Source organism: Oncorhynchus nerka, linkage group LG20, assembly GCF_034236695.1.
Source record: "Oncorhynchus nerka isolate Pitt River linkage group LG20, Oner_Uvic_2.0, whole genome shotgun sequence".
NCBI lineage: Eukaryota > Metazoa > Chordata > Actinopteri > Salmoniformes > Salmonidae > Oncorhynchus > Oncorhynchus nerka.
Genome location: NC_088415.1, coordinates 52,534,340 through 52,560,964, shown reverse-complemented (window position 1 = coordinate 52,560,964; position 26,625 = coordinate 52,534,340). Strand labels below are relative to the sequence as shown.

The window sequence follows — 26,625 nt, the reverse complement described above, 5'->3', positions numbered from 1 at the left end:
ACGATTATGTGCGCGCCTATAATCGCTATTTGAAGTGGGGTGCATACAGGCCGACTTCGATGTCAGGACTGACTGGAGAGCTAGCTTAAAATGCGCTATAAAAGTAGGCTAAATTGCATTTTCATGTAAAACGCAACATAAGAACCAGCAGTAGCTGAAATAAAAAATTATACAACTTAATTCAAACGTTTTTTTAAAGAATTTTAAAAATCATACAACAGTTGATCCAATACTAGACTAAGCTCGGTTTGAATATTCAAGTACAGTGGGGCAAAAAGTATTTAGTCAGCCACCAATTGTGCAACTTCTCCCACTTAAAAATATGAGAGAGGCCTGTAATTTTCATCATAGGTAGACTTCAACTATGATAGACAAAATGAGAAAAGAAATCCAGATAATCACATTGTAGGATTTTTTATGAATTTATTTGCAAATTATGGTGTAAAATAATTATTTGGTCACCTACAAACAAGCAAGATTTCTGGCTCTCACAGACCTGTAACTTCTTCTTTAAGAGGCTCCTCTGTCCTCCACTCGTTACCTGTATTAATGGCACCTATTTGAACTTGTTATCAGTATAAAAGACACCTGTCCACAACCTCAAACAGTCACACTCCAAACTCCACTATGGCCAAGACCAAAGAGCTGTCAAAGGACACCAGAAACAAAATTGTAGACCTGCACCAGGCTGGGAAGACTGAATCTGCAATAGGTAAGGCAGCTTGGTTTGAAGAAATCAACTGTGGGAGCAATTATTAGGAAATGGAAGACATACAAGACCACTGATAATCTCCTTCGATCTGGGGCTCCACGCAAGATCTCACCCCGTGGGGTCAAAATGATCACAAGAACGGTGAGCAAAAATCCCAGAACCACACGGGGGACCTAGTGAATGACCTGCAGAGAGCTGGAACCAAAGTAACAAAGCCTACCATCAGTAACACACTACGCCGCCAGGGACTCAAATCCTGCAGTGCCAGACGTGTCCCCCTGCTTAAGCCAGTACATGTCCAGGCCCGTCTGAAGTTTGCTAGAGAGCATTTGGATGATCCAGAAGAAGATTGGGAGAATGTCATATGGTCAGATGAAACCAAAATATAACTTTTTGGTAAAAACTCAACTCGTCGTGTTTGGAGGACAAAGAATGCCGAGTTGCATCCAAAGAACACCATACCTACTGTGAAGCATGGGGTTGGAAACATCATGCTTTGGGGATTTTTTGCAAAGGGACCAGGACGACTGATCCGTGTAAAGGAAAGAATGAATGGGGCCATGTATCGTGAGATTTTGATTGAAAACCTCCTTCCGTCAGCAAGGGCATTGAAGATGAAACGTGGCTGGGTCTTTCAGCATGACAATGATCCCAAACACACCGCCCGGGCAACGAAGGAGTGGCTTCGTAAGAAGCATATCAAGGTCCTGGAGTGGCCTAGCCAGTCTCCAGATCTCAACCCCATATAAAATCTTTGAAGGGAGTTGACGGTCCGTGTTGCCCAGCAACAGCCCCAAAACATCACTGCTCTAAAGGAGATCTGCATGGAGGAATGGGCCAAAATACCAGCAACAGTGTGTGGAAACCTTGTGAAGACTTACAGCAATCGTTTGACCTCTGTCATTGCCAACAAAGGGTATATAACAAAGTATTGAGATAAACTTTTTTATTGCAAATAAATTCATTAAAAATCCTACAATGTGATTATCTGGATTTTCTTTTCTCATTTTGTCTGTCATTGTCGAAATGTACCTATGATGAAAATTACAGGCCTCTCTCATCTTTTAAAGTGGGAGAACTTGTACAATTGGTGGCTGACTAAATACTTTTTTACCCCACTGTACCTCTAACACTAAGACAACTGATGTTGTAATGTAAATATCACTGTAAATCTGCATGAACATGACACACACACTGAAAAGCTCTTGTTTCCAGGGTTACTGGTACTTTACTTGAGAATGTATATATTTTTTTACTTTTACTTCTACTTGACAACATTCAGAAAGAAAAGATGTGCTCCTTACATTTCCAATGCTCAGGCAGGACAGCAAAACAGTCAAATTCATACACTTATTAAGAGAACTCATCCCTACTGCCTCTGATCTGGTTTGTAAAATATTGTTAGACTGTGCCCCTGGCTTTCCATAAATAAATAAAAACAAGAACATCTGCATAATATAAGGAATTTGATATATAGACTTTGCTTTCCCTTTTGATACTTAAGTACATTTAAAACCAGATACCTTTAGACTTTTACTCAAGTCATATTTTACTGGGTGACTTTCACTTTTACTTGAGTCATTTTCTATTCAGTATCTTTACTTTTACTCAAGTATGACAATTGGGTTCTTTTTCCACCACTCGTAAAGTATTATCTCCACCAAGATCTCAAAATGACAAGGAAAATATATATTTGTAAAATAATATGGACACGTGATGTTTTTAAGAAATTATTTAAAGCATTTTATTTCAAAACAGTCATACTGTTCGTTCAAATACATCAGAACCAATGGTCCTCAAACAAACCCCTGTCCCCTAGAACTGTCCCGTTCTTGCTGAGGGGGTACATTGGTGTTCACTTCACTGTCTAAAGTACCAGGGTCGCAGCTTGTCTGTTCAACCATGATCTGAGCACTAGTCCAATCACTCAAGGGTGCCTCCTTCCCTCTAGTGGTAGGAAGTACACATCTCCCACAGTCAGATGGGCTGGTGGGCTGCAGCCTCAGTGTGATGTGAGCACTAGTCCAGTCACTCAAAGGTGCCTCCAATCCTCCCGTAGTAGGAAGTGCACACATCAGACAGTAGGCTGGTATAGTAGATCGTAAGCTAAAGCCTCAGTCCTCCACACATTCATAGCTACCGATTTGTGTTCTCTTTCAAGTCAAATTTACCCTCACATTAACCCTTAAAATCTATAAATCATCTTTTCCCATCAAAGCTCACCCTCTTCCCCCTCCCTCAACCAATCCTCCTCCCTCCCATTTTGAATTGTCAGACTGTAGTTGGCACCCGCCCTCCCCTGGCCCCTATACCCTAGGTCCCTCACTGAGTGCTGTACACACCGCTGAGCAGGCGGCTCGTCTTCTCCTCCTTCTGGCTCTCGTTCTTCAGTTCAGCAAACACCTGGCAGAAGAAGTTAGGGTCTGTGTTCATCTGGAGCATCTTGACACTCATCAGCTTGGTGATGGTCATGCAGCGGATCCAGAAGGTCTGCCTGCAGGTGTCCACCAGGAAGGGTTTCAGGGGGTAGGCGATCTCGTTGCCCATGTAGGAGCAGGTCGTATAGAGGCAGGTGAGCAGCACGGCATGCAGCTCGTGCAAGGTGGCCACCTCGGAGGAAACTGCCTCGCGGCACAGCATGTAGAGGAAGACCACAGCGGCCGGATTGATGCAGCTCTGGCTCTGATAGCAGTTGTCCAGCAGATAACGGTCCACCACCCGCAGCCACAGCACCGGGTCCATAGAAGACATGTCCTGGAGCCGGTAGCAGCGCCGGCACAGGAACTCACCCAGACAGCGCAGCAGCTCGCCGGTTGTAGCGTGGACCATCACCAGCCTCCTGGGAGCGTCGAGGTCCTGGGCGGTCACAATCTGGGGCGTGTCGGGGGCCATGTTTGAGTTGGATAAGGGGGCCGTCTCGACCGACCAGGCGGCGTTGTTGGAGATGGCTGGAGTGCCTTGGTCCTGGGTGGACAGTTTGTCACAGGACTGAGACTTCTCAAGGGTGAGGGTGGACAGGTCGGAGAAGGACTGAGACTTCTCCAGGTTCTCATTACTCAGATTGGCAATGTTGTTTTGGTTGGTGTTCTCATGGGCCTGCACCTTCTTGGAGCTCTTCTTCTTCACAATCCACCTCCATGGTGAGTAGCGCTTCAGAGTCTTGTCTTTTGCGCTCTTACCGGTCTGGACTTCCATCAAGTGGCCCACAGTGTCCGGCCCATCTTTGAAGAGGACTGCCTTCTTGCGGAGCGAGATAGACATTACGGTTCCCATGGTCAATAGTGCCTGTGGAAAACAAAATGCTTCAATATTAGCAAAATGAAATGCATGGCATCAGTTCAGTTGGCCTAGCTAGCTCAGCTCTAGCTATCTCTGAAATGGCAACCTATTCCCTATAAAGTGCACTGCTTTTGACCATGGTCCAAAGGGGTCTGGTCAAAAGCAGTGCTTTAAATAGGAAACAGGGTTCCATTTGGGACAGATTGTAAATCACAGTATTAACATTACATTTACATTTAAGTCATTTAGCAGACGCTCTTATCCAGAGCGACTTACAAATTGGTGCGTTCACCTTAAGACATCCAGTGGAACAGCCACTTTACAATAGTGCATCTAAATCTTTTAAGGGGGGGTGAGAAGGATTACTTTATCCTATCCTAGGTATTCCTGAAAGAGGTGGGGTTTCAGGTGTCTCCGGAAGGTGGTGATTGACTCCGCTGTCCTGGCGTCGTGAGGGAGTTTGTTCCACCATTGGGGGGCCAGAGCAGCGAACAGTTTTGACTGGGCTGCGCGGGAACTGTACTTCCTCAGTGGTAGGGAGGCGAGCAGGCCAGAGGTGGATGAACGCAGTGCCCTTGTTTGGGTGTAGGGCCTGATCAGAGCCTGGAGGTACTGAGGTGCCGTTCCCCTCACAGCTCCGTAGGCAAGCACCATGGTCTTGTAGCGGATGCGAGCTTCAACTGGAAGCCAGTGGAGAGAGCGGAGGAGCGGGGTGACGTGAGAGAACTTGGGAAGGTTGAACACCAGATGGGCTGCGGCGTTCTGGATGAGTTGTAGGGGTTTAATGGCACAGGCAGGGAGCCCAGCCAACAGCGAGTTGCAGTAATCCAGACGGGAGATGACAAGTGCCTGGATTAAGCATAGACATTAGTGCTCTGTGTTCATAAACATGAGCAATGTAACATTCCAAAGCGAAACAAAAATATTACTCACTGATTTCAAGTTGATATGTGAAAAAGTTATAAAGATATTTCTACATTTACTTTGTTAATTGAAAGGTAAAGACGGGTTGTCCAGTGCTTTGAGTTCAAGGCTGTTATGGTTGTGAACATCAGAATTGTCCAAGGTTCTGAAATCGAGTTTCCACGTCGTAATAAAGAAGTATGTCATAGAGGCGATTTTGTGAAAGATTATAAGTTTGATGTGGGCAAAAATAAATAAATAAACAAATAAATAAAGTCTGATGTTCCCCGTGATAGAATTTGCCTCATATTTGATACAGCCTAGCTCAATAAATTGAAAACGATATAACCTCTGTGTGTCTGTTACGTCACGGCGTTACATTTCTGTCCTCAGTGGCTGAATAACATGTATCTGGCGAGTGTTTTGCATGGATCTCAATGGTCTGTCAAATTATATTGGCAGCTCTGTCAGGCTCCCGCTTATCTCGTTCACCAGCAGACTATTCTTCCCCCTAAATTGTGCTTTAATAAATTCCCTTTAGCAATCTACTCCAATAATGCGCATTTAGCCTGGGGACGATTATGTGCGCGCCTATAATCGCTATTTGAAGTGGGGTGCATACAGGCCGACTTCGATGTCAGGACTGACTGGAGAGCTAGCTTAAAATGCGCTATAAAAGTAGGCTAAATTGCATTTTCATGTAAAACGCAACATAAAAAAATTAAGCTTATACAACTTAATTCAAACGTTTTTTTAAAGAATTTTAAAAATCATACAACAGTTGATCCAATACTAGACTAAGCTCGGTTTGAATATTCAAGTACAGTGGGGCAAAAAGTATTTAGTCAGCCACCAATTGTGCAACTTCTCCCACTTAAAAATATGAGAGAGGCCTGTAATTTTCATCATAGGTAGACTTCAACTATGATAGACAAAATGAGAAAAAAAATCCAGATAATCACATTGTAGGATTTTTTATGAATTTATTTGCAAATTATGGTGTAAAATAATTATTTGGTCACCTACAAACAAGCAAGATTTCTGGCTCTCACAGACCTGTAACTTCTTCTTTAAGAGGCTCCTCTGTCCTCCACTCGTTACCTGTATTAATGGCACCTATTTGAACTTGTTATCAGTATAAAAGACACCTGTCCACAACCTCAAACAGTCACACTCCAAACTCCACTATGGCCAAGACCAAAGAGCTGTCAAAGGACACCAGAAACAAAATTGTAGACCTGCACCAGGCTGGGAAGACTGAATCTGCAATAGGTAAGGCAGCTTGGTTTGAAGAAATCAACTGTGGGAGCAATTATTAGGAAATGGAAGACATACAAGACCACTGATAATCTCCTTCGATCTGGGGCTCCACGCAAGATCTCACCCCGTGGGGTCAAAATGATCACAAGAACGGTGAGCAAAAATCCCAGAACCACACGGGGGGACCTAGTGAATGACCTGCAGAGAGCTGGAACCAAAGTAACAAAGCCTACCATCAGTAACACACTACGCCGCCAGGGACTCAAATCCTGCAGTGCCAGACGTGTCCCCCTGCTTAAGCCAGTACATGTCCAGGCCCGTCTGAAGTTTGCTAGAGAGCATTTGGATGATCCAGAAGAAGATTGGGAGAATGTCATATGGTCAGATGAAACCAAAATATAACTTTTTGGTAAAAACTCAACTCGTCGTGTTTGGAGGACAAAGAATGCTGAGTTGCATCCAAAGAACACCATACCTACTGTGAAGCATGGGGTTGGAAACATCATGCTTTGGGGATGTTTTTTTGCAAAGGGACCAGGACGACTGATCCGTGTAAAGGAAAGAATGAATGGGGCCATGTATCGTGAGATTTTGATTGAAAACCTCCTTCCGTCAGCAAGGGCATTGAAGATGAAACGTGGCTGGGTCTTTCAGCATGACAATGATCCCAAACACACCGCCCGGGCAACGAAGGAGTGGCTTCGTAAGAAGCATATCAAGGTCCTGGAGTGGCCTAGCCAGTCTCCAGATCTCAACCCCATATAAAATCTTTGAAGGGAGTTGACGGTCCGTGTTGCCCAGCAACAGCCCCAAAACATCACTGCTCTAAAGGAGATCTGCATGGAGGAATGGGCCAAAATACCAGCAACAGTGTGTGGAAACCTTGTGAAGACTTACAGCAATCGTTTGACCTCTGTCATTGCCAACAAAGGGTATATAACAAAGTATTGAGATAAACTTTTTTATTGCAAATAAATTCATTAAAAATCCTACAATGTGATTATCTGGATTTTCTTTTCTCATTTTGTCTGTCATTGTCGAAATGTACCTATGATGAAAATTACAGGCCTCTCTCATCTTTTAAAGTGGGAGAACTTGTACAATTGGTGGCTGACTAAATACTTTTTTACCCCACTGTACCTCTAACACTAAGACAACTGATGTTGTAATGTAAATATCACTGTAAATCTGCATGAACATGACACACACACTGAAAAGCTCTTGTTTCCAGGGTTACTGGTACTTTACTTGAGAATGTATATATTTTTTTACTTTTACTTCTACTTGACAACATTCAGAAAGAAAAGATGTGCTCCTTACATTTCCAATGCTCAGGCAGGACAGCAAAACAGTCAAATTCATACACTTATTAAGAGAACTCATCCCTACTGCCTCTGATCTGGTTTGTAAAATATTGTTAGACTGTGCCCCTGGCTTTCCATAAATAAATAAAAACAAGAACATCTGCATAATATAAGGAATTTGATATATAGACTTTGCTTTCCCTTTTGATACTTAAGTACATTTAAAACCAGATACCTTTAGACTTTTACTCAAGTCATATTTTACTGGGTGACTTTCACTTTTACTTGAGTCATTTTCTATTCAGTATCTTTACTTTTACTCAAGTATGACAATTGGGTTCTTTTCCACCACTCGTAAAGTATTATCTCCACCAAGATCTCAAAATGACAAGGAAAATATATATTTGTAAAATAATATGGACACGTGATGTTTTTAAGAAATTATTTAAAGCATTTTATTTCAAAACAGTCATACTGTTCGTTCAAATACATCAGAACCAATGGTCCTCAAACAAACCCCTGTCCCCTAGAACTGTCCCGTTCTTGCTGAGGGGGTACATTGGTGTTCACTTCACTGTCTAAAGTACCAGGGTCGCAGCTTGTCTGTTCAACCATGATCTGAGCACTAGTCCAATCACTCAAGGGTGCCTCCTTCCCTCTAGTGGTAGGAAGTACACATCTCCCACAGTCAGATGGGCTGGTGGGCTGCAGCCTCAGTGTGATGTGAGCACTAGTCCAGTCACTCAAAGGTGCCTCCAATCCTCCCGTAGTAGGAAGTGCACACATCAGACAGTAGGCTGGTATAGTAGATCGTAAGCTAAAGCCTCAGTCCTCCACACATTCATAGCTACCGATTTGTGTTCTCTTTCAAGTCAAATTTACCCTCACATTAACCCTTAAAATCTATAAATCATCTTTTCCCATCAAAGCTCACCCTCTTCCCCCTCCCTCAACCAATCCTCCTCCCTCCCATTTTGAATTGTCAGACTGTAGTTGGCACCCGCCCTCCCCTGGCCCCTATACCCTAGGTCCCTCACTGAGTGCTGTACACACCGCTGAGCAGGCGGCTCGTCTTCTCCTCCTTCTGGCTCTCGTTCTTCAGTTCAGCAAACACCTGGCAGAAGAAGTTAGGGTCTGTGTTCATCTGGAGCATCTTGACACTCATCAGCTTGGTGATGGTCATGCAGCGGATCCAGAAGGTCTGCCTGCAGGTGTCCACCAGGAAGGGTTTCAGGGGGTAGGCGATCTCGTTGCCCATGTAGGAGCAGGTCGTATAGAGGCAGGTGAGCAGCACGGCATGCAGCTCGTGCAAGGTGGCCACCTCGGAGGAAACTGCCTCGCGGCACAGCATGTAGAGGAAGACCACAGCGGCCGGATTGATGCAGCTCTGGCTCTGATAGCAGTTGTCCAGCAGATAACGGTCCACCACCCGCAGCCACAGCACCGGGTCCATAGAAGACATGTCCTGGAGCCGGTAGCAGCGCCGGCACAGGAACTCACCCAGACAGCGCAGCAGCTCGCCGGTTGTAGCGTGGACCATCACCAGCCTCCTGGGAGCGTCGAGGTCCTGGGCGGTCACAATCTGGGGCGTGTCGGGGGCCATGTTTGAGTTGGATAAGGGGGCCGTCTCGACCGACCAGGCGGCGTTGTTGGAGATGGCTGGAGTGCCTTGGTCCTGGGTGGACAGTTTGTCACAGGACTGAGACTTCTCAAGGGTGAGGGTGGACAGGTTGGAGAAGGACTGAGACTTCTCCAGGTTCTCATTACTCAGATTGGCAATGTTGTTTTGGTTGGTGTTCTCATGGGCCTGCACCTTCTTGGAGCTCTTCTTCTTCACAATCCACCTCCATGGTGAGTAGCGCTTCAGAGTCTTGTCTTTGCGCTCTTACCGGTCTGGACTTCCATCAAGTGGCCCACAGTGTCCGGCCCATCTTTGAAGAGGACTGCCTTCTTGCGGAGCGAGATAGACATTACGGTTCCCATGGTCAATAGTGCCTGTGGAAAACAAAATGCTTCAATATTAGCAAAATGAAATGCATGGCATCAGTTCAGTTGGCCTAGCTAGCTCAGCTCTAGCTATCTCTGAAATGGCAACCTATTCCCTATAAAGTGCACTGCTTTTGACCATGGCCCAAAGGGGTCTGGTCAAAAGCAGTGCTTTAAATAGGAAACAGGGTTCCATTTGGGACAGATTGTAAATCACAGTATTAAGCATAGACATTAGTGCTCTGTGTTCATAAACATGAGCAATGTAACATTCCAAAGCGAAACAAAATATTACTCACTGATTTCAAGTTGATATGTGAAAAAGTTATAAAGATATTTCTACATTTACTTTGTTAATTGAAAGGTAAAGACGGGTTGTCCAGTGCTTTGAGTTCAAGGCTGTTATGGTTGTGAACATCAGAATTGTCCAAGGTTCTGAAATCGAGTTTCCACGTCGTAATAAAGAAGTATGTCATAGAGGCGATTTTGTGAAAGATTATAAGTTTGATGTGGGCAAAAATAAATAAATAAACAAATAAATAAAGTCTGATGTTCCCCGTGATAGAATTTGCCTCATATTTGATACAGCCTAGCTCAATAAATTGAAAACGATATAACCTCTGTGTGTCTGTTACGTCACGGCGTTACATTTCTGTCCTCAGTGGCTGAATAACATGTATCTGGCGAGTGTTTTGCATGGATCTCAATGGTCTGTCAAATTATATTGGCAGCTCTGTCAGGCTCCCGCTTATCTCGTTCACCAGCAGACTATTCTTCCCCCTAAATTGTGCTTTAATAAATTCCCTTTAGCAATCTACTCCAATAAGGCGCATTTAGCCTGGGGACGATTATGTGCGCGCCTATAATCGCTATTTGAAGTGGGGAGCATACAGGCCGACTTCGATGTCAGGACTGACTGGAGAGCTAGCTTAAAATGCGCTATAAAAGTAGGCTAAATTGCATTTTCATGTAAAACGCAACATAAAAAAATTAAGCTTATACAACTTAATTCAAACGTTTTTTTAAAGAATTTTAAAAATCATACAACAGTTGATCCAATACTAGACTAAGCTCGGTTTGAATATTCAAGTACAGTGGGGCAAAAAAGTATTTAGTCAGCCACCAATTGTGCAACTTCTCCCAGTTAAAAATATGAGAGAGGCCTGTAATTTTCATCATAGGTACATTTCGACAATGACAGACAAAATGAGAAAGAAAATCCAGATAATCACATTGTAGGATTTTTTATGAATTTATTTGCAAATTATGGTGGAAAATAAGTATTTGGTCACCTACAAACAAGCAACATTTCTGGCTCTCACAGATCTGTAACTTCTTCTTTAAGAGGCTCCTCTGTCCTCCACTCGTTACCTGTATTAATGGCACCTGTTTGAACTTGTTATCAGTATAAAAGACACCTGTCCACAACCTCAAACAGTCACACTCCAAACTCCACTATGGCCAAGACCAAAGAGCTGTCAAAGGACACCAGAAACAAAATTGTAGACCTGCACCAGGCTGGGAAGACTGAATCTGCATTAGGTAAGCAGCTTGGTTTGAGGAAATCAACTGTGGGAGCAATTATTAGGAAATGGAAGACATACAAGACCACTGATAATCTCCTTCGATCTGGGGCTCCACGCAAGATCTCACCCTGTGGGGTCAAAATGATCACAAGAATGGTGAGCAAAAATCCCTGAACCACACGGGGGGACCTAGTGAATGACCTGCAGAGAGCTGGGACCAAAGTAACAAAGCCTACCATCAGTAACACACTACGCCGCCAGGGACTCAAATCCTGCAGTGCCAGACAGGTCCCCCTGCTTAAGCCAGTACATGTCCAGGCCCGTCTGAAGTTTGCTAGAGAGCATTTGGATGATCCAGAAGAAGATTGGGAGAATGTCATATCGTCAGATGAAACCAAAATATAACTTTTTGGTAAAAACTCAACTTGTCGTGTTTGGAGGACAAAGAATGCAGAGTTGCATCCAAAGAACACCATACCTACTGTGAAGCATGGGGTTGGAAACATCATGCTTTGGGGATGTTTTTTTGCAAAGGGACCAGGACGACTGATCCGTGTAAAGGAAAGAATGAATGGGGCCATGTATCGTGAGATTTTGATTGAAAACCTCCTTCCGTCAGCAAGGGCATTGAAGATGAAACGTGGCTGGGTCTTTCAGCATGACAATGATCCCAAACACACCGCCCGGGCAACGAAGGAGTGGCTTCGTAAGAAGCATATCAAGGTCCTGGAGTGGCCTAGCCAGTCTCCAGATCTCAACCCCATATAAAATCTTTGAAGGGAGTTGACGGTCTGTGTTGCCCAGCAACAGCCCCAAAACATCACTGCTCTAGAGGAGATCTGCATGGAGGAATGGGCCAAAATACCAGCAACAGTGTGTGGAAACCTTGTGAAGACTTACAGAAATCGTTTGACCTCCGTCATTGCCAACAAAGGGTATATAACAAAGTATTGAGATAAACTTTTTTATTGACCAAATGCTTATTTTCCACCATAATTTGCAAATAAATTCATTAAAAATCCTACAATGTGATTTTCGGGATTTTTTTTCTCCTTTTGTATGTCATAGTTGAAGTGTACCTATGATGAAAATTACAGGCCTCTCTCATCTTTTAAAGTGGGAGAACTTGCACAATTGGTGGCTGACTAAATACTTTTTTGCCCCACTGTACCTCCCCATCCCTAATTGCTGTCCCAATATATTATAAATATCTCACAAACTCAAATCTCTCTCCCTGTGTGTGTCTGTCTGTAGGAGATATTGGGTCAAGGCAGTAGAGAGCAGGCGTTTAAGACCATCCTGTTCTCTGGGTAACACTAAGACAACTGATTTTGTAGTGTAAATATCACTGTAAATCTGCATGAACATGACACACACACTGAAAAGCTCTTGTTTCCATGGTTACTGGTACTTTACTTGAGAATGTATATATTTTTTAACTTTTACTTCTACTTGACAACATTCAGAAAGAAAAGATGTTCTCCTTACATTTCCAATGCTCAGGCAGGACAGCAAAACAAACAGTCAAATTCAAATCAAATCAAATCAAATTGTATTTGTCACATACACATGGTTAGCAGATGTTAATGCGAGTGTAGCGAAATGCTTGTGCTTAACCAACAAGTAATCTAACTAACAATTCCAAAACTACTGTCTTATACACAGTGTAAGGGGATAAGGAATATGTACATAAGGATATATGAATGAGTGATGGTACAGAGCAGCATACAGTAGATGGTATCGAGTACAGTATATACATATGAGATGAGTATGTAGACAAAGTAAACAAAGTGGCATAGTTAAAGTGGCTAGTGACATAAGAATGCAGTCGATGATCTAGAGTACAGTATATACATATGCATATGAGATGAATAATGTAGGGTAAGTAACATTATATAAGGTAGCATTGTTTAAAGTGGCTAGTGATATATTTACATCATTTCCCATCAATTCCCATTATTAAAGTGGCTGGAGTTGGGTCAGTGTCAATGACAGTGTGTTGGCAGCAGCCACTCAATGTTAGTGGTGGCTGTTTAACAGTCTGATGGCCTTGAGATAGAAGCTGTTTTCAGTCTCTCGGCCCCAGCTTTGATGCACCTGTACTGACCTCGCCTTCTGGATGATAGCGGGTGAACAGGCAGTGGTTCGGGTGGTTGATGTCCTTGATGATCTTTATGGCCTTCCTGTAACATCGGGTGGTGTAGGTGTCCTGGAGGGCAGGTAGTTTGCCCCGGTGATGCGTTGTGCAGACCTCACTACCCTCTGGAGAGCCTTACGGTTGAGGCGGAGCAGTTGCCGTACCAGGCGGTGATACAGCCCGCCAGGATGCTCTCGATTGTGCATCTGTAGAAGTTTGTGAGTGCTTTTGGTGACAAGCCGAATTTCTTCAGCCTCCTGAGGTTGAAGAGGCGCTGCTGCGCCTTCTTCACGATGCTGTCTGTGTGAGTGGACCAATTCAGTTTGTCTGTGATGTGTATGCCGAGGAACTTAAAACTTGCTACCCTCTCCACTACTGATCCATCGATGTGGATAGGGGGGTGTTCCCTCTGCTGTTTCCTGAAGTCCACAATCATCTCCTTAGTTTTGTTGACGTTGAGTGTGAGGTTATTTTCCTGACACCACACTCCGAGGGCCCTCACCTCCTCCCTGTAGGCCGTCTCGTCGTTGTTGGTAATCAAGCCTACCACTGTTGTGTCGTCCGCAAACTTGATGATTGAGTTGGAGCGTGCATGGCCACGCAGTCGTGGGTGAACAGGGAGTACAGGAGAGGGCTCAGAACGCACCCTTGTGGGGCCCCGAGTTGAGGATCAGCGGGGAGGAGATGTTGTTGCCTACCCTCACCACCTGGGGGCGGCCCGTCAGGAAGTCCAGTACCCAGTTGCACAGGGCGGGGTCGAGACCCAGGGTCTCGAGCTTGATGACGAGCTTGGAGGGTACTGGTGTTGAATGCCGAGCTGTAGTCGATGAACAGCATTCTCACATAGGTATTCCTCTTGTCCAGGTGGGTTAGGGCAGTGTGCAGTGTGGTTGAGATTGCATCGTCTGTGGACCTATTTGGGCGGTAAGCAAATTGGAGTGGGTCTAGAGTGTCAGGTAGGGTGGAGGTGATATGGTCCTTGACTAGTCTCTCAAAGCACTTCATGATGACGGAAGTGAGTGCTACGGGGCGGTAGTCGTTTAGCTCAGTTACCTTAGCTTTCTTGGGAACAGGAACAATGGTGGCCCTCTTGAAGCATGTGGGAACAGCAGACTGGTATAGGGATTGATTGAATATGTCCGTAAACACACCGGCCAGCTGGTCTGCGCATGCTCTGAGGGCGCGGCTGGGGATGCCGTCTGGGCCTGCAGCCTTGCGAGGGTTAACACGTTTAAATGTCTTACTCACCTCGGCTGCAGTGAAGGAGAGACCGCATGTTTTCGTTGCAGGCCGTGTCAGTGGCACTGTATTGTCCTCAAAGCGGGCAAAAAGTTATTTAGTCTGCCTGGGAGCAAGACATCCTGGTCCGTGACTGGGCTGGGTTTCTTCTTGTAGTCCGTGATTGACTGTAGACCCTGCCACATGCCTCTTGTGTCTGAGCCATTGAATTGAGATTCCACTTTGTCTCTGTACTGACTCTTAGCTTGTTTAATAGCCTTGCGGAGGGAATAGCTGCATTGTTTATATTCGGACATATTACCAGACACCTTGCCCTGATTAAAAGCAGTGGTTCGCGCTTTCAGTTTCACGCGAATGCTGCCATCAATCCACGGTTTCTGGTTAGGGAATGTTTTTATCGTTGCTATGGGAACGACATCTTCGACGCACGTTCTAATGAACTCGCACACCGAATCAGCGTATTCGTCAATATTTCCATCTGACGCAATACGAAACATGTCCCAGTCCACGTGATGGAAGCAGTCTTGGAGTGTGGAGTCAGCTTGGTCTGACCAGCGTTGGACAGACCTCAGCGTGGGAGCCTCTTGTTTTAGTTTCTGCCTGTAGGCAGGGATCAGCAAAATGGAGTCGTGGTCAGCTTTTCCGAAAGGGGGCGGGGCAGGGCCTTATATGCGTCGCGGAAGTTAGAGTAACAATGATCCAAGGTTTTACCACCCCTGGTTGCGCAATCGATATGCTGGTAAAATTTAGGGAGTCTTGTTTTCAGATTAGCTTTGTTAAAATCCCCAGCTACAATGAATGCAGCCTCCGGATAAATGGTTTCAGTTTGCAAAGAGTTAAATAAAGTTCGTTCAGAGCCATCGATGTGTCTGCTTGGGGGGGATATATACGGCTGTGATTATAATCGAGGAGAATTCTCTTGGAAGATAATGCGGTCTACATTTGATTGTGAGGAATTCTAAATCAGGTGAACAGAAGGATTTGAGTTCCTGTATGTTTCCTTCATCACACCATGTCTCGTTAGTCATGAGGCATACGCCCCCGCCACTCTTCTTACCAGAAAGATGTTTGTTTCTGTCGGCGCGATGCGTGGAGAAACCCGTTGGCTGCACCGCATCGGATAGCGTCTTCCCAGTAAGCCATGTTTCTGTGAAGCAGAGAACGTTGCAGTCTCTGATGTCCCTCTGGAATGCTACCCTTGCTCGGATTTCGTCAACCTTGTTGTCAAGAGACTGGACATTGGCAAGAAGAATGCTGGGGAGTGGTGCGCGATGTGCCCTTTTTCGGAGTCTGACTAGAACACCGCCTCGTTTCCCTCTTTTTCGGAGTCGTTTCCTTGGGTCGCTGCATGCGATCCATTCCGTTGTCCTGTTTGTAAGGCAGAACACCGGATCCGCGTCGCGGAAAACATATTCTTGGTCGTACTGATGGTGAGTTGGCGCTGATCTTATATTCAGTAGTTCTTCTCGACTGTATGTAATGAAACCTAAGATGACCTGGGGTACTAATGTAAGAAATAACACGTAAAAAAACAAAAAACTGCATAGTTTCCTAGGAACGCGAAGCGAGGCGGCCATCTCAGTCGGCGCCGGAAGTCCTACACTTATTAGGAGAACTCATCCCTACTGCCTCCGATCTGGTTTGTAAAATATTGTTAGACTGTGTCCCTGGCTTTCCATAAATAAATAAAAACAAGAACATCTGCATAATATAAGGAATTTGATATATAGACTTTGCTTTCCCTTTTGATACTTAAGTACATTTAAAACCAGATACCTTTAGACTTTTACTCAAGTCATATTTTACTGGGTGACTTTCACTTTTACTTGAGTCATTTTCTATTAAGTATCTTTACTTTTACTCAAGTATGACAATTGGGTTCTTTTTTCACCACTCGTAAAGTATTATCTCCACCAAGATCTCAAAATGACAAGGAAAATATATATTTGTAAAATAATATGGACACGTGATGTTTTTAAGAAATTATTTAAAGCATTTTATTTCAAAACAGTCATACTGTTCGTTCAAATACATCAGAACCAATGGTCCTCAAACAAACCCCTGTCCCCTAGAACTGTCCCGTTCTTGCTGAGGGGGTACATTGGTGTTCACTTCACTGTCTAAAGCACCAGGGTCGCAGCTTGTCTGTTCAACCATGATCTGAGCACTAGTCCAATCACTCAAGGGTGCCTCCTTCCCTCCAGTGGTAGGAAGTGCACATCTCCCACAGTCAGAACAATAGGCTGGTGGGCTGCAGCCTCAGTGTGATGTGAGCACTAGTCCAGTCACTCAAGGGTGCCTCCTTTCCCTCCAGTGGTAGGAAGTGCACATCTCCCACAGTCAGATGGGCTGGTGGGCTGCAGCCTCAGTGTGATGTGAGCACTAGTCCAGTCACTCAAGGGTGCCTCCTTCCCTCTAGTGGTAGGAAGTACACATCTCCCACAGTCAGATGGGCTGGTGGGCTGCAGCCTCAGTGTGATGTGAGCACTAGTCCAGTCACTCAAAGGTGCCTCCAATCCTCCCGTAGTAGGAAGTGCACACATCAGACAGTAGGCTGGTATAGTAGATTGTAAGCTAAAGCCTCAGTCCTCCACACATTCATAGCTACCGATTTGTGTTCTCTTTCAAGTCAAATTTACCCTCACATTAACCCTTAAAATCTATAAATCATCTTTTCCCATCAAACTCACCCTCTTCCCCCTCCCTCAACCAATCCTCCTCCCTCCCATTTTGAATTGTCAGACTGTAGTTGGCACCCGCCCTCCCCTGGCCCCTATACCCTAGGTCCCTCACTGAGTGCTGTACACACCGCTGAGCAGGCGGCTCTTCTTCTCCTCCTTCTGGCTCTCGTTCTTCAGGTCAGCAAACACCTGGCAGAAGAAGTTAGGGTCTGTGTTCATCTGGAGCATCTTGACACTCATCAGCTTGGTGATGGTCATGCAGCGGATCCAGAAGGTCTGCCTGCAGGTGTCCACCAGGAAGGGTTTCAGGGGGTAGGCGATCTCGTTGCCCATGTAGGAGCAGGTCGTATAGAGGCAGGTGAGCAGCACGGCATGCAGCTCGTGCAAGGTGGCCACCTCGGAGGGAACCGCCTCGCGGCACAGCATGTAGAGGAAGACCACAGCGGCCGGATTGATGCAGCTCTGGCTCTGATAGCAGTTGTCCAGCAGATAACGGTCCACCACCCGCAGCCACAGCACCGGGTCCATGGAAGACATGTCCTGGAGCCGGTAGCAGCGCCGGCACAGGAACTCACCCAGACAGCGCAGCAGCTCGCCGGTTGTAGCGTGGACCATCACCAGCCTCCTGGGAGCGTCGAGGTCCTGGACGGTCACCATCTGGGGCGTGTCGGGGGCCATGTTTGAGTTGGATAAGGGGGCCGTCTCGACCGACCAGGCGGCGTTGTTGGAGATGGCTGGAGTGCCTTGGTCCTGGGTGGACAGCTTGTCACAGGACTGAGACTTCTCAAGGGTGAGGGTGGACAGGTTGGAGAAGGACTGAGACTTCTCCAGGTTCTCATTACTCAGATTGGCAATGTTGTTTTGGTTGGTGTTCTCATGGGCCTGCACCTTCTTGGAGCTCTTCTTCTTCACAATCCACCTCCATGGTGAGTAGCGCTTCAGAGTCTTGTCTTTTGCGCTCTTACCGGTCTGGCCTCCCATCAAGTGTCCCACAGTGTCCGGCCCATCTTTGAAGAGGACTGCCTTCTTGCGGAGCGAGATAGACATTACGGTTCCCATGGTCAATAGTGCCTGTGGAAAACAAAATGCTTCAATATTAGCAAAATGAAATGCATGGCATCAGTTCAGTTGGCCTAGCTAGCTCAGCTCTAGCTATCTCTGAAATGGCAACCTATTCCCTATAAAGTGCACTGCTTTTGACCATGGCCCAAAGGGGTCTGGTCAAAAGCAGTGCTTTAAATAGGAAACAGGGTTCCATTTGGGACAGATTGTAAATCACAGTATTAAGCATAGACATTAGTGCTCTGTGTTCATAAACATGAGCAATGTAACATTCCAAAGCGAAACAAAAATATTACTCACTGATTTCAAGTTGATATGTGAAAAAGTTATAAAGATATTTCTATATTTACTTTGTTAATTGAAAGGTAAGACTGGTTGTCCAGTGCTTTGAGCTCAAGGCTGTTATGGTTGTGAACATCAGAATTGTCCAAGGTTCTGAAATCGAGTTTCCACGTCGTAATAAAGAAGTATGTCATAGAGGCGATTTTGTGAAAGATTATAAGTTTGATGTTGGCAAAAATAAATAAATAAACAAATAAATAAAGTCTGATGTTCCCCGTGATAGAATGTGCCTCATATTTGATACAGCCTAGCTCAATAAATTGAAAACGAAATAACCTCTGAGTGTCTGTTACGTCACGGCGTTACATTTCTGTCCTCAGTGGCTGAATAACATGTATCTGGCGAGTGTTTTGCATGGATCTCAATGGTCTGTCAAATTATATTGGCAGCTCTGTCAGGCTCCCGCTTATCTCGTTCACCAGCAGACTATTCTTCCCCCTAAATTGTGCTTTAATAAATTCCCTTTAGCAATCTACTCCAATAATGCGCATTTAGCCTGGGGACGATTATGTGCGCGCCTATAATCGCTATTTGAAGTGGGGAGCATACAGGCCGACTTCGATGTCAGGACTGACTGGAGAGCTAGCTTAAAATGCTAAATTGCATTTTCATGTAAAACGCAACATAAGAACCAGCAGTAGCTGAAATAAAAATTATACAACTTAATTCAAACGTTTTTTAAAGAATTTTAAAAATCATACAAAGAATTTTAAAAATCATACAACAGTTGATCCAATACTAGACTAAGCTCGGTTTGAATATTCAAGTACAGTGGGGCAAAAAGTATTTAGTCAGCCACCAATTGTGCAACTTCTCCCACTTAAAAATATGAGAGAGGCCTGTAATTTTCATCATAGGTAGACTTCAACTATGATAGACAAAATGAGAAAAAAAATCCAGATAATCACATTGTAGGATTTTTTATGAATTTATTTGCAAATTATGGTGTAAAATAATTATTTGGTCACCTACAAACAAGCAAGATTTCTGGCTCTCACAGACCTGTAACTTCTTCTTTAAGAGGCTCCTCTGTCCTCCACTCGTTACCTGTATTAATGGCACCTATTTGAACTTGTTATCAGTATAAAAGACACCTGTCCACAACCTCAAACAGTCACACTCCAAACTCCACTATGGCCAAGACCAAAGAGCTGTCAAAGGACACCAGAAACAAAATTGTAGACCTGCACCAGGCTGGGAAGACTGAATCTGCAATAGGTAAGGCAGCTTGGTTTGAAGAAATCAACTGTGGGAGCAATTATTAGGAAATGGAAGACATACAAGACCACTGATAATCTCCTTCGATCTGGGGCTCCACGCAAGATCTCACCCCGTGGGGTCAAAATGATCACAAGAACGGTGAGCAAAAATCCCAGAACCACACGGGGGACCTAGTGAATGACCTGCAGAGAGCTGGAACCAAAGTAACAAAGCCTACCATCAGTAACACACTACGCCGCCAGGGACTCAAATCCTGCAGTGCCAGACGTGTCCCCCTGCTTAAGCCAGTACATGTCCAGGCCCGTCTGAAGTTTGCTAGAGAGCATTTGGATGATCCAGAAGAAGATTGGGAGAATGTCATATGGTCAGATGAAACCAAAATATAACTTTTTGGTAAAAACTCAACTCGTCGTGTTTGGAGGACAAAGAATGCCGAGTTGCATCCAAAGAACACCATACCTACTGTGAAGCATGGGGTTGGAAACATCATGCTTTGGGGATGTTTTTTTGCAAAGGGACCAGGACGACTGATCCGTGTAAAGGAAAGAATGAATGGGGCCATGTATCGTGAGATTTTGATTGAAAACCTCCTTCCGTCAGCAAGGGCATTGAAGATGAAACGTGGCTGGGTCTTTCAGCATGACAATGATCCCAAACACACCGCCCGGGCAACGAAGGAGTGGCTTCGTAAGAAGCATATCAAGGTCCTGGAGTGGCCTAGCCAGTCTCCAGATCTCAACCCCATATAAAATCTTTGAAGGGAGTTGACGGTCTGTGTTGCCCAGCAACAGCCCCAAAACATCACTGCTCTAGAGGAGATCTGCATGGAGGAATGGGCCAAAATACCAGCAACAGTGTGTGGAAACCTTGTGAAGACTTACAGAAATCGTTTGACCTCCGTCATTGCCAACAAAGGGTATATAACAAAGTATTGAGATAAACTTTTTTATTGACCAAATGCTTATTTTCCACCATAATTTGCAAATAAATTCATAAAAAATCCTACAATGTGATTTTCTGGCTTTTCTTTTCTCATTTTGTCTGTCATTGTCGAAATGTACCTATGATGAAAATTACAGGCCTCTCTCATCTTTTAAAGTGGGAGAACTTGTACAATTGGTGGCTGACTAAATACTTTTTTACCCCACTGTACCTCCCCATCCCTAATTGCTGTCCCAATATATTATCAATATCTCACAAACTCAAATCTCTCTCTGTCTGTAGGAGATATTGGGTCAAGGCAGTAGAGAGCAGGCGTTTAAGACCATCCTGTTATTACCTTTATTTTACTAGGCAAGTCAGTTAAGAACAAATTCTTATTTTCAATGACGGCCTAGGAACAGTGGGTTAACTGCCTGTTCAGGGGCAGAACGACAGATTTGTACCTTGTCAGCTCGGGGATTCGAACTTGCAACCTTTCGGTTACTAATCCAACGCTCTAACCGCTAGGCTACCCTGCCAACCCTGTTCTCTGGGTAACACTAAGACAACTGATGTTGTAATGTAAATATCACTGTAAATCTGCATGAACATGACACACACACTGAAAAGCTCTTGTTTCCAGGGTTACTGGTACTTTACTTGAGAATGTATATATTTTTTTACTTTTACTTCTACTTGACAACATTCAGAAAGAAAAGATGTGCTCCTTACATTTCCAATGCTCAGGCAGGACAGCAAAACAGTCAAATTCATACACTTATTAAGAGAACTCATCCCTACTGCCTCTGATCTGGTTTGTAAAATATTGTTAGACTGTGCCCCTGGCTTTCCATAAATAAATAAAAACAAGAACATCTGCATAATATAAGGAATTTGATATATAGACTTTGCTTTCCCTTTTGATACTTAAGTACATTTAAAACCAGATACCTTTAGACTTTTACTCAAGTCATATTTTACTGGGTGACTTTCACTTTTACTTGAGTCATTTTCTATTCAGTATCTTTACTTTTACTCAAGTATGACAATTGGGTTCTTTTTCCACCACTCGTAAAGTATTATCTCCACCAAGATCTCAAAATGACAAGGAAAATATATATTTGTAAAATAATATGGACACGTGATGTTTTTAAGAAATTATTTAAAGCATTTTATTTCAAAACAGTCATACTGTTCGTTCAAATACATCAGAACCAATGGTCCTCAAACAAACCCCTGTCCCCTAGAACTGTCCCGTTCTTGCTGAGGGGTACATTGGTGTTCACTTCACTGTCTAAAGTACCAGGGTCGCAGCTTGTCTGTTCAACCATGATCTGAGCACTAGTCCAATCACTCAAGTGGTAGGAAGTGCACATCTCCCACAGTCAGGTGGGCTGCAGCCTCAGTGTGATGTGAGCACTTCCAGTCACTCTAGTGGTAGGAAGTGCACATCTCCCACAGTCAGATGGGCTGGTGGGCTGCAGCCTCAGTGTGATGTGAGCACTAGTCCAGTCACTCAAAGGTGCCTCCAATCCTCCCGTAGTAGGAAGTGCACACATCAGACAGTAGGCTGGTATAGTAGATCGTAAGCTAAAGCCTCAGTCCTCCACACATTCATAGCTACCGATTTGTGTTCTCTTTCAAGTCAAATTTACCCTCACATTAACCCTTAAAATCTATAAATCATCTTTTCCCATCAAAGCTCACCCTCTTCCCCCTCCCTCAACCAATCCTCCTCCCTCCCATTTTGAATTGTCAGACTGTAGTTGGCACCCGCCCTCCCCTGGCCCCTATACCCTAGGTCCCTCACTGAGTGCTGTACACACCGCTGAGCAGGCGGCTCGTCTTCTCCTCCTTCTGGCTCTCGTTCTTCAGTTCAGCAAACACCTGGCAGAAGAAGTTAGGGTCTGTGTTCATCTGGAGCATCTTGACACTCATCAGCTTGGTGATGGTCATGCAGCGGATCCAGAAGGTCTGCCTGCAGGTGTCCACCAGGAAGGGTTTCAGGGGTAGGCGATCTCGTTGCCCATGTAGGAGCAGGTCGTATAGAGGCAGGTGAGCAGCACGGCATGCAGCTCGTGCAAGGTGGCCACCTCGGAGGAAACTGCCTCGCGGCACAGCATGTAGAGGAAGACCACAGCGGCCGGATTGATGCAGCTCTGGCTCTGATAGCAGTTGTCCAGCAGATAACGGTCCACCACCCGCAGCCACAGCACCGGGTCCATAGAAGACATGTCCTGGAGCCGGTAGCAGCGCCGGCACAGGAACTCACCCAGACAGCGCAGCAGCTCGCCGGTTGTAGCGTGGACCATCACCAGCCTCCTGAGAGCGTCGAGGTCCTGGGCGGTCACCATCTGGGGCGTGTCGGGGCCATGTTTGAGTTGGATAAGGGGGCCGTCTCGACCGACCAGGCGGCGTTGTTGGAGATGGCTGGAGTGCCTTGGTCCTGGGTGGACAGCTTGTCACAGGACTGAGACTTCTCAAGGGTGAGGGTGGACAGGTTGGAGAAGGACTGAGACTTCTCCAGGTTCTCATTACTCAGATTGGCAATGTTGTTTTGGTTGGTGTTCTCATGGGCCTGCACCTTCTTGGAGCTCTTCTTCTTCACAATCCACCTCCATGGTGAGTAGCGCTTCAGAGTCTTGTCTTTTGCGCTCTTACCGGTCTGGACTTCCATCAAGTGGCCCACAGTGTCCGGCCCATCTTTGAAGAGGACTGCCTTCTTGCGGAGCGAGATAGACATCACGGTTCCCATGGTCAATAGTGCCTGTGGAAAACAAAATGCTTCAATATTAGCAAAATGAAATGCATGGCATCAGTTCAGTTGGCCTAGCTAGCTCAGCTCTAGCTATCTCTGAAATGGCAACCTATTCCCTATAAAGTGCACTGCTTTTGACCATGGCCCAAAGGGGTCTGGTCAAAAGCAGTGCTTTAAATAGGAAACAGGTTTCCATTTGGGACAGATTGTAAATCACAATATTAAGCATAGACATTAGTGCTCTGTGTTCATAAACATGAGCAATGTAACATTCCCAAAGCTAAACAAAAAATATTACTCACTGATTTCAAGTTGATATGTGAAAAAGTTATAAAGATATTTCTACATTTACTTTGTTAATTGAAAGGTAAGACTGGTTGTCCAGTGCTTTGAGTTCAAGGCTGTTATGGTTGTGAACATCAGAATTGTCCAAGGTTCTGAAATCGAGTTTCCACGTCGTAATAAAGAAGTATGTCATAGAGGCGATTTTGTGAAAGATTATAAGTTTGATGTGGGCAAAAATAAATAAATAAACAAATAAATAAAGTCTGATGTTCCCCGTGATAGAATGTGCCTCATATTTGATACAGCCTAGCTCAATAAATTGAAAACGAAATAACCTCTGAGTGTCTGTTACGTCACGGCGTTACATTTCTGTCTGTCAAATTATATTGGCAGCTCTGTCAGGGTCCCGCTTATCTCGTTCACCAGCAGACTATTCTTCCCCCTAAATTGTGCTTTAATAAATTCCCTTTAGCAATCTACTCCAATAATGCGCATTTAGCCTGGGGACGATTATGTGCGCGCCTATAATCGCTATTTGAAGTGGGGAGCATACAGGCCGACTTCGATGTCAGGACTGACTGGAGAGCTAGCTTAAAATGCGCTATAAAAGTAGGCTAAATTGCATTTTCATGTAAAACGCAACATAAAAAAATTAAGCTTATACAACTTAATTCAAACGTTTTTTTAAAGAATTTTAAAAATCATACAACAGTTGATCAATACTAGACTAAGCTCGGTTTGAATATTCAAGTACAGTGGGGCAAAAAGTATTTAGTCAGCCACCAATTGTGCAACTTCTCCCACTTAAAAATATGAGAGAGGCCTGTAATTTTCATCATAGGTAGACTTCAACTATGATAGACAAAATGAGAAAAAAATCCAGATAATCACATTGTAGGATTTTTATGAATTTATTTGCAAATTATGGTGTAAAATAATTATTTGGTCACCTACAAACAAGCAAGATTTCTGGCTCTCACAGACCTGTAACTTCTTCTTTAAGAGGCTCCTCTGTCCTCCACTCGTTACCTGTATTAATGGCACCTGTTTGAACTTGTTATCAGTATAAAAGACACCTGTCCACAACCTCAAACAGTCACACTCCAAACTCCACTATGGCCAAGACCAAAGAGCTGTCAAAGGACACCAGAAACAAAATTGTAGACCTGCACCAGGCTGGGAAGACTGAATCTGCAATAGGTAAGGCAGCTTGGTTTGAAGAAATCAACTGTGGGAGCAATTATTAGGAAATGGAAGACATACAAGACCACTGATAATCTCCTTCGATCTGGGGCTCCACGCAAGATCTCACCCCGTGGGGTCAAAATGATCACAAGAACGGTGAGCAAAAATCCCAGAACCACACGGGGGGACCTAGTGAATGACCTGCAGAGAGCTGGAACCAAAGTAACAAAGCCTACCATCAGTAACACACTACGCCGCCAGGGACTCAAATCCTGCAGTGCCAGACGTGTCCCCCTGCTTAAGCCAGTACATGTCCAGGCCCGTCTGAAGTTTGCTAGAGAGCATTTGGATGATCCAGAAGAAGATTGGGAGAATGTCATATGGTCAGATGAAACCAAAATATAACTTTTTTGGTAAAAACTCAACTCGTCGTGTTTGGAGGACAAAGAATGCCGAGTTGCATCCAAAGAACACCATACCTACTGTGAAGCATGGGGTTGGAAACATCATGCTTTGGGGATGTTTTTTTGCAAAGGGACCAGGACGACTGATCCGTGTAAAGGAAAGAATGAATGGGGCCATGTATCGTGAGATTTTGATTGAAAACCTCCTTCCGTCAGCAAGGGCATTGAAGATGAAACGTGGCTGGGTCTTTCAGCATGACAATGATCCCAAACACACCGCCCGGGCAACGAAGGAGTGGCTTCGTAAGAAGCATATCAAGGTCCTGGAGTGGCCTAGCCAGTCTCCAGATCTCAACCCCATATAAAATCTTTGAAGGGAGTTGACGGTCTGTGTTGCCCAGCAACAGCCCCAAAACATCACTGCTCTAGAGGAGATCTGCATGGAGGAATGGGCCAAAATACCAGCAACAGTGTGTGGAAACCTTGTGAAGACTTACAGAAATCGTTTGACCTCCGTCATTGCCAACAAAGGGTATATAACAAAGTATTGAGATAAACTTTTTTATTGACCAAATGCTTATTTTCCACCATAATTTGCAAATAAATTCATTAAAAATCCTACAATGTGATTTTCTGGCTTTTCTTTTCTCATTTTGTCTGTCATTGTCGAAATGTACCTATGATGAAAATTACAGGCCTCTCTCATCTTTTAAAGTGGGAGAACTTGTACAATTGGTGGCTGACTAAATACTTTTTTACCCCACTGTACCTCCCCATCCCTAATTGCTGTCCCAATATATTATCAATATCTCACAAACTCAAATCTCTCTCCCTCTCTCTCTGTCTGTAGGAGATATTGGGTCAAGGCAGTAGAGAGCAGGCGTTTAAGACCATCCTGTTATTACCTTTATTTTACTAGGCAAGTCAGTTAAGAACAAATTCTTATTTTCAATGACGGCCTAGGAACAGTGGGTTAACTGCCTGTTCAGGGGCAGAACGACAGATTTGTACCTTGTCAGCTCGGGGATTCGAACTTGCAACCTTTCGGTTACTAATCCAACGCTCTAACCGCTAGGCTACCCTGCCAACCCTGTTCTCTGGGTAACACTAAGACAACTGATGTTGTAATGTAAATATCACTGTAAATCTGCATGAACATGACACACACACTGAAAACCTCTTGTTTCCAGGGTTACTGGTACTTTACTTGAGAATGTATATATTTTTTAACTTTTACTTCTACTTGACAACATTCAGAAAGAAAAGATGTGCTCCTTACATTTCCAATGCTCAGGCAGGACAGCAAAACAAACAGTCAAATTCATACACTTATTAGGAGAACTCATCCCTACTGCCTCCGATCTGGTTTGTAAAATATTGTTAGACTGTGTCCCTGGCTTTCCATAAATAAATAAAAACA

At 44.5% G+C, this 26,625-nt stretch overlaps 3 protein-coding genes and 2 pseudogenes across 3 annotated transcripts in view; 1 reads left to right on the top strand and 4 right to left on the bottom strand.

Annotated features, from left to right (window-relative positions):
• dnah9l (dynein, axonemal, heavy polypeptide 9 like) overlaps positions 1-26,625 on the top strand; it is a 174,719-nt gene that overhangs the window by 136,987 nt on the left and 11,107 nt on the right. The gene's annotated exons all lie outside the window — the stretch shown is intronic.
• LOC135562710 (cyclin-dependent kinase 5 activator 1-like) lies at positions 3,035-3,985 on the bottom strand. Its single transcript, XM_065005074.1, has one exon. The coding sequence runs from the start codon at positions 3,983-3,985 to the stop codon at positions 3,035-3,037; it is 951 nt and encodes a 316-aa protein (XP_064861146.1).
• Positions 8,492-9,441, bottom strand: LOC135562709 (cyclin-dependent kinase 5 activator 1-like; annotated as a pseudogene).
• LOC115102747 (cyclin-dependent kinase 5 activator 1-like) lies at positions 17,136-18,086 on the bottom strand. The gene has a single exon (XM_065005073.1). The coding sequence runs from the start codon at positions 18,084-18,086 to the stop codon at positions 17,136-17,138; it is 951 nt and encodes a 316-aa protein (XP_064861145.1).
• LOC135562707 (cyclin-dependent kinase 5 activator 1-like) lies at positions 22,380-23,328 on the bottom strand (annotated as a pseudogene).

Coding starts and splice junctions, on each gene's coding strand:
- LOC115102747 (XM_065005073.1), bottom strand. CDS start 18,086: ATGGGAACCGTAATGTCTATCTCGCTCCGCAAGAAGGCAGTCCTCTTC.
- LOC135562710 (XM_065005074.1), bottom strand. CDS start 3,985: ATGGGAACCGTAATGTCTATCTCGCTCCGCAAGAAGGCAGTCCTCTTC.